The sequence below is a fragment of the Haliotis cracherodii genome, unplaced genomic scaffold (assembly GCF_022045235.1).
Source record: "Haliotis cracherodii isolate W230 unplaced genomic scaffold, xgHalCrac1.p SCAF_12, whole genome shotgun sequence".
NCBI lineage: Eukaryota > Metazoa > Mollusca > Gastropoda > Lepetellida > Haliotidae > Haliotis > Haliotis cracherodii.
Genome location: NW_027266267.1, coordinates 605,000 through 613,139, shown reverse-complemented (window position 1 = coordinate 613,139; position 8,140 = coordinate 605,000). Strand labels below are relative to the sequence as shown.

Genomic DNA, 8,140 nt, shown 5'->3' with positions numbered 1-8,140 from the left:
CTCCTATAAATACAGCTCACTTAACAACAGTTGTAGTTCCACCTTAGTAGACAAATGACATTGATATTTTTTCTGTACTTTATTTAGGTGTTTTCTATGGATGCCATTAGTCTTATGCACCAATTTGGGACAATTGTATACCGTTCCAAACTAATCTGTTTATCTCACCAGGGCCAAATGCCAAAGCACATAGCCAATGACTTTCCATTTTTTTCTGAGTGAGAATGCTGTTTTGCCACTTTTAGCAATATTGCAACAATATCATGGTGGGGGACACCAGCAATAAGCTTCACACATTGGACCCATGTCGCAAAACAACTTGTGAACAATGCATGCCCACATATCTCAGTTTGAGGAGGATATATACAACTAAAATAACACAGAATATTACAACAGGTACCTGTAATGCACAGGCTAACATTATTTACCAGAAGCAAGTCATGAAGAAAATTTGCATCCGGATACCTTCCGGAAACCTTCCAGAAACCTTCCGGAAACCTTCCAGAAACCTTCCGGAAACCTTCCAGATGCCTTCAACAACCTTCAAATTGCTTGGTATTTTCAAGTTAATTTTTTTATGTGTTTCACACTTAAGTGAACAAAATGCACCCCCCAAATTTTGACATTTTTTTTGGAAGGTTTCCGGAAGGTTTCCGGAAGGTATCCGGGCCGGATCCAAAATGGGTAGGTATCCGGAAGGTTTCCGGAAGGTTTCCGGAAGACGGAAACCTACACTTTTTTTGCTGTGTCAGCTTAATGTGGGAGGCAAACCCGAAGTGATGCAGGTCTCAGACGTTTACTACTTTGGTGAAACCCACGAGCACGGGTATGGTGCTGACAAACCTAGAAACATAATTGGGGCGAACCGGGATTCGAACCCACAATCATAGGTTTCTGGCTTGCCCAAGGGACGCAACTCTGCATATCGAATCGCGGCGCCTTAGACGACTGGGCCACCCGTGCCCCCCCAGTGAGTTTTTTATACAGAGAAAAGTGAAATTCAACAGTTGGCAATAGTTGACCATTTCAAAGCATAAACAACAACCATAAGAGCTTTATTGTGATTTGCACAGTATTTGTTATGGTTGAATAGTACAACTTTGGGTGAAAATATCATTCCTGAAAGCCTAACATGATAAAAAAATGATTGATGTACACAAACAGTTAATGTCCATATGAGGGATATTCATTACTCTTTAATTTTGTACTTGACCACTGAATAAGCAATACATTCATATATACTTTACTAAGAAAGTGTTATCCCAAATATAACATTAGTTACACATTCATATCAGCAACGAATGACTTTTACCAATGTTGAACGCAGAGGGTAATGTGTTTTTATTGTGTATTCCAGTGGGACTATGATCAACATTCAAGACCATTGTCCCTCGACAAATCATCAGTAGCTTGTAGCGCACACACAATAACTTAGTCTTCACATGTGTGTACCTTGTTTGTGAGTGTGATTGAAATGTGTTGTGGGTGGTTAACCACTTAAAGTGAGATCAAGGCGATGTTAATAACGTATGCTATCCCATGTTCTACGTTTGAAATATCAACAAAAATAACAGAGATTATCCCTACTATTGAGACCCGTGAAGATCAGATGTGAAGGTGTCTTGCAACATCGAGTTGACTCGATCCTGCTTCAAGAATTCCAATTGCTCGAAGACACTCATTTTCGGACAGGCGTGGCATTTCGCAATGTTGAATAATTGCGTAATTTTGTTGTTTTTCTGAGTGGTTGTCAGCACGATGCTAAACAATGCATATGGAATCCCGTTCACGCACATGTTTTATACCCATTCTTGGGTAGTGAAATGCATGGGGCTTGCATAAAAGTCAACTTTTGCATGAAATGCATACTTTTCTGTAGCAGTTGCGATATTGTGACTTGATTCATACATGTACTACAATATTGAAAACCAAACTTTACTTGTTTGAAAAAAACACTGATATATTGGTGTGACAGAAACTTTTGTTGTTGAGTATACTATTCACAACAATTATCTTTTTTAATTGGGACCGCCTCCGTGGTCTAGTGGTAGAGCGTTCGCCCGGAGAGCGGACGGTTCGGGGATTCCCAGCCGCTTCAAATCAAACTACGTTAAAAGATGATACTTGTTGTTACCCTGTCTGGCGCTCGGCATTATGGGTCTAAAACAAGGACTGGTCGGCTTGGAGTAAATTGTGTCTGAGTTGGGTATTCATGTTGAACTGCGGCATGGTATCTCAGTTGGATAGCACTATAAAGCGACATTAGTCCGGACTAGTACAAGCAGCCACACACACACACGTGCATGCACGTCGCAATATAAGTTTAATAATATTGGACGTGCAAGCAAACCCTATTTCACCTCACCTTTTAAAGTGTCTACTTAATCGTCGTTTAACGTCCATAAAATTACCATCAAACAATTCACTTCACTGACAAGGATACGCAACTTGGTCGTAATGTGATGTCCGCAGCAAAACATTATTGAATTCTTTGTGAGGCTCCAAACGTTTCTAATCGCTGCCGTGGTCTATTGGTAGAGCTTCCACCCGGAGAGCGGATGGGATGGGGTTCGATCCCTGGACGCGCCATACCAAAAGACGTTATTATAATATAGTACTTGTTGTTACCCTGCCTTACTCTTTGGGGCTAAAACAAAGACAGGTCGTCTCAGAGTCAGTATATTGATGTTCAACTGTGGCATGGTATATAGGTGGGTGAGCATTATAAAAAATAAGGACTTGTACGAACAGTCACACATACAAACACGCGATAATTTAACGCGACATTTAACCCTATTTCACATCACCTCACATCAAAACTTTTCTGTCAACACTCATATGTCCTTCCAAACAGAATGCATCAGTTGTTTTATTAATAGTCAGCTTTGTCCATTTCCACAAGCTGATGTAACCGGAAACAAACCTTCAGCTACACAACCAAGTCTCGCAACAACCACCACCACCCTACCTCTCCCCCAACCCTCCCTCCGCCTACATAACCACGTCTCGCAACAACCACAAACACCCTACCTCTCCCCTTCTCCCCCTACCCTCCCTCCAGCTACACAACCAAGTCTCGCAACAACCACCACCACCCTACCTTTCCCCCAACCCTCCCTCCGGCTACACAACCAAGTCTAGCAATAACCACCACCACCCTACCTCTCCCCCTACCCTCCCTCCGCCTACATAACCACGTCTTGCAACAACCACCACCACCCTACCTCTCCCCTTCTCCCCCTACCCTCCCTCAAGCTATACAACCAAGTCTCGCAACAACCACCACCACCCTTCCTCTCCCCTTCTCCCCCTACCCTCCCACAAGCTACACAACCAAGCCTCGCAACAACCACCACCACCCTACCTCTCCCCAAACCCTCCCTCCGGCTACATAACAAAGTCTCGCAACAACCACCACAACCCTACCTCTCCCCTTCTCCCCCTACCCTCCCTCCAGCTACACAACCCAAGTCTCGCAATAACCACCACCACCCTTCCTCTCCCCTTCTCCCCCTACCCTCCCTCCAGCTACACAACCAAGTCTCGCAACAACCACCACCACCCTACCTCTCCCCTACCCTCCCTCTAGCTACACTACCAAGTCTCGCAACAACAACCACCACCCTTCCTCTCCCCATCTCCCCCTACCCTCCGTCCAGCTACACAACCAAGTCTCGCAACAACAACCACCACCCTTCCTCTCCCCATCTCCCCCTACCCTCCCTCCAGCTACATAGCCAAGTCTCGCAACAACCACCAACACCCTTCCTCTCCCCTTCTCCCTCTACCCTCCCTCCAGCTACACAACCAAGCCTTGTAACAACCACCACCATCCTTCCTCTCCCCTTCTCCCCCTACCCTCCCTCAAACTACACAACCAAGTCTTGCAACAACCACCACCATCCTTCCTCTCCCCTTCTCCCTCTACCCTCCCTCCAGCTACACAACCAAGCCTCGCAACAACCACCAACACCCTACCTCTCCCCTTCTCCCCCTACCCTCCCTCAAACTACACAACCAAGTCTCGCATCAACCACCACCACCCTTCCTCTCCCCTTCTCCCCCTACCCTCCCTCAAGCTACACAACCAAGTCTCGCAACAACCACCACCACCCTACCTCTCCTCCAACCCTCCCTCCGGCTACATAGCCAAGTCTCGCAACAACCACCAACACCCTACCTCTCCCCTTCTCCCCCTACCCTCCCTCAAGCTACACAACCAAGTCTCGCAACAACCACCACCATCCTTCCTCTCCCCTTCTCCCCCTACCCTCCCTCAAGCTACACAACCAAGTTTCGCAACAACCACCACCACCCTTCCTCTCCCCTTCTCCCCCTACCCTCCCTCAAGCTACACAACCAAGTCTCGCAACAACCACCACCATCCTTCCTCTCCCCTTCTCCCCCTACCCTCCCTCAAGCTACACAACCAAGTCTCGCAACAACCACCACCATCCTTCCTCTCCCCTTCTCCCCCTACCCTCCCTCAAGCTACACAACCAAGTCTCGCAACAACGACCAACACCCTACCTCTCCCCTTCTCCCTCCACCCTCCCTCCAGCTACACAACCAAGCCTTGTAACAACCACCACCACGCCACCTCTCCCCCACTCTACCTTCAGTTACACAACCAAGCCTTGCAACAACCACCACCATCCTACTTCTCACCCACCCTCCCTCCCTCCCTCCAGTTACACAACCAAGTCTCGCAACAAGCACCACCAACCTACCTCTCCCCCCACCCTCCCTCAAGCTACACAACCAAGCCTTGTAACAACCACCACCACGCCACCTCTTCCCCACCCTACCTTCAGTTACACAACCAAGCCTTGCAACAACCACCACCACGCCACCTCTCCCCCCACCCTACCTTCAGTTACACAACCAAGCCTTGCAACAACCACCACCACGCCACCTCTCCCCCCACCCTACCTTCAGTTACACAACCAAGCCTTGTAACAACCACCACCACGCCACCTCTTCCCCACCCTACCTTCAGTTACACAACCAAGCCCTGTAACAACCACCACCACGCTACCTCTCCCCACACCCTCCCTCCAACTACACAACCAAGTCTCGCAACAACAACCACCACCCTACCTCTTCCCCTCTACCCAGCACCCGCGTAGCAGCCTCTTCCATTGAATATGTGAAATACGTGAGTGATCGAATGTTTTTTTTAAACCACAACCTGCAATAGTCCAGCTATATGGCGACGATCTGTTGATAGAAACTGGATCAGGCCAATGTAAGTGATATTTATGTTCAAATATGATAGTGTCCAGCCATCAGTCGTCGTTTTCAGTGCATTAATCTACAAGACAATGAAGCGATTTTCCGTTATTCCTGGTGTATTGAAGACGCGAAATGAGATATTGTGTTGCGTACGGGTGTACTAAGCAATAGTTCCAAATGTCATTTCTTCAAATATTCAGGGAAAAGGCTGATTTACCGAGGAGGAAAATTTTGATACCCCACAGTCATTGTGGAGAAAAGAAGTGGAATCCGATTGGACATGCCGTTTTGTGTCTATCACTTTGAAGGATGTGTCTATAGGCTGGAGGCTAATATAAGTCCTGTTGGGGATTAGAAAAACGCCAACCACATAAAAACAAGGGTGAAATGTCCCTTTTGTCGTTTACTGGCTACGTTTCAACGGATGTTCCGCCAATATTCAGGAATAAATGTGTCACAGTTGTCAAAAATTCAATTTATAACATTTCATAATAATACACAACAAACATCCCGCTACATGAATACATGCAACAAACATACAAGACACAGAACTCGCCTCGACACCCTGGATTTATAACACAATGGACAAGCAGGCGTCGCTGTTGTTAAACATAGAATCTTCCGCACGTAACTCTTGACACACACGAGGTTGATGACTAACAGATCCCGAATACATCCCCACCCCTCCCTGGGAGAAAGTGGAGGTGTGATCCCTGACCTCCAAGTTTCAATGTGCCATGTCTGGAGGTCGAGTGATTATTCACAACTCTTACTGCGCAGTACTTCTCTCGAAACAAGGAAGGAGATTTGACAGTGTTGAAAATAAATCAGCAGATCAGATGAAACATGTCACGAATATATAGCCTTGCTGTGGCGAAACAATTTGTAACATTTTCGGAAACTTTGATATGTAAACAGCAAATATAATTCAGTTTAGTGTCATCTTAAGATGTTGGTTTAATCCTGCTTATCTTGTGGATACCATAAAAATAAATCAAAGTTTATTTTGAGCTGGCATGAATATCATAAAATACTTACAATAGTAAATCTATCCTCATACTTTTCTCTATTCCACCATGCGTCTGGTCCCATACAAAATATTCATCATGAATACTGTTAATCGTGAAATTAATGCAATGATGAGTCACCACATTAATGCGAGTGTCCACCCCTGGCCTAAAATACGTCAGGAACTTTATTAGAGTAGTCTTGTACATAGCACCCAAACTGTAGACTCAGAATTCCATAAAGGAGTTCTGGCTGACGTTCGACCGAATAATTTGCTATCTTCACAAACTTAACTTCCATTAGTGTATGTGAAAGGTTCATATGTTCATAGGCTTCTTCGCCGAGTGTAAACTGTAGTTGACGTTTTCAGTTTTCAGTATTATATCTTGAAATAATTAAGATATTATTGTCATTGTTATTCCTTCAGATTATTACATACACAACTTATTTTATGTTTCACATTAAACAGTGAGTGAGTGAGTGAATATGGTTTTACACAGCTTTTAGCAATATTCCACCAATATCACGGCGGGGGACACCAGAAATGGGCTTTACACATTATATCAATGTCGGGTATCGAACCCGGGTCTTCAACGTGACGAGCGAACGCTTTGACCACTAGGCTACCACCTCACATAAAACAGAGAGAGGTATGGAGATTAACAAGATTTGGGCATTATCAACGTTATTCTTAATTCTTGAGGATATTATGTTTTGTATGTTTGTTGTTTAATGCCGAACTCAGTAACTTAGGGATATTACAACATACACACATGTAAGTTGAGTCTGTATTATTAAATTTGTATTGTTTTGCTGAGACTTGACAAAGTGATAATGAATGTAAAGTCCCTATTCTGAAAAGTAAGCATATAATAGATGTATCTACCAGAAAAATTGCATAACAAATGATAATCATATGTGACTCATTGTACGTCGAAGTCCATGATATTTGTGATATATTATAGCTACACGATTGGTTGGACACGGACTAGTCATGATACGGCAATGAGAAATTGACATATATTTGATGTTACAGGACTAGACACTGATATTATCTCTCATGTTTATCAGTTAACAAAAGCGACAAGAGCCCAGCCAAACGTCGACTGCACGATTCCTACCACATCAGGAGCACGTGTCATGATTCACTATCAAACAATGATGATACTGGGCGCTCGCCACCTGGGGACCGCCACAATCACATGCAAAGGCAATTGTTTACCCTAATAGGCACGGGAACACACGGTACATATCAAAATAGGGAATTGCATCGCACATCATTTTGGTCACTGATACGTCAAAGCTGGAAATGCCGTCTACACGTCCAAACCTTTAGAAAGCCCCATGCACCCAGGCCCTGAATCCCTTGAACACGACCAAACAACCCCCGAGCACGACGCTTGTCGAACTCCAAAGTTATGATAATTACAGACATTTTCCCCTAACCCAAAGTAATCTATTCTAGTTCTGGAGTAGTTCGTGTTTACCCGTATTAATCATAGGATGACATTTAGCGCCAGTAACAGGAGCCCGCGATAAACAGAACATGATAAGACACGCACCAAACCTATTCTCTTGATGTATAGGTTGCTCTTATTTAAAAACTGTTGGGTTAACAAGATACGCGTATTATGCTATGCTTTCTTTCCTGCTGTGCTATCATTCTGATTTGAAATAATGACATAAATTGTTACCGCTCATCTTCCCATATAATTCAAACAATGTTCAGTTCGTGACAAACATATTTAAATATGCACAACAACTATACTTACTTATGCTAAATTTGATACCGTATTATTTAAAGAAAATACCTGTGAAGATCCGGGTTGGAATACGTTCCAAGCAACCCATGCTTGACATAATCGGCGACTAACGGAATCGGGTGGTCAGACTCACT

At 44.5% G+C, this 8,140-nt stretch overlaps 1 protein-coding gene across 1 annotated transcript; it reads left to right on the top strand.

Moving 5' to 3' along the window:
• Window positions 1-1,301: 1,301 nt before the first annotated feature.
• Window positions 1,302-5,129, top strand: LOC139458025 (uncharacterized). The gene is made up of 2 exons (XM_071239340.1): window positions 1,302-1,330; window positions 3,800-5,129. Exons 1-2 carry the CDS (start codon window positions 1,302-1,304, stop codon window positions 5,127-5,129), a joined length of 1,359 nt encoding a protein of 452 aa, XP_071095441.1.
• Window positions 5,130-8,140: the final 3,011 nt, after the last annotated feature.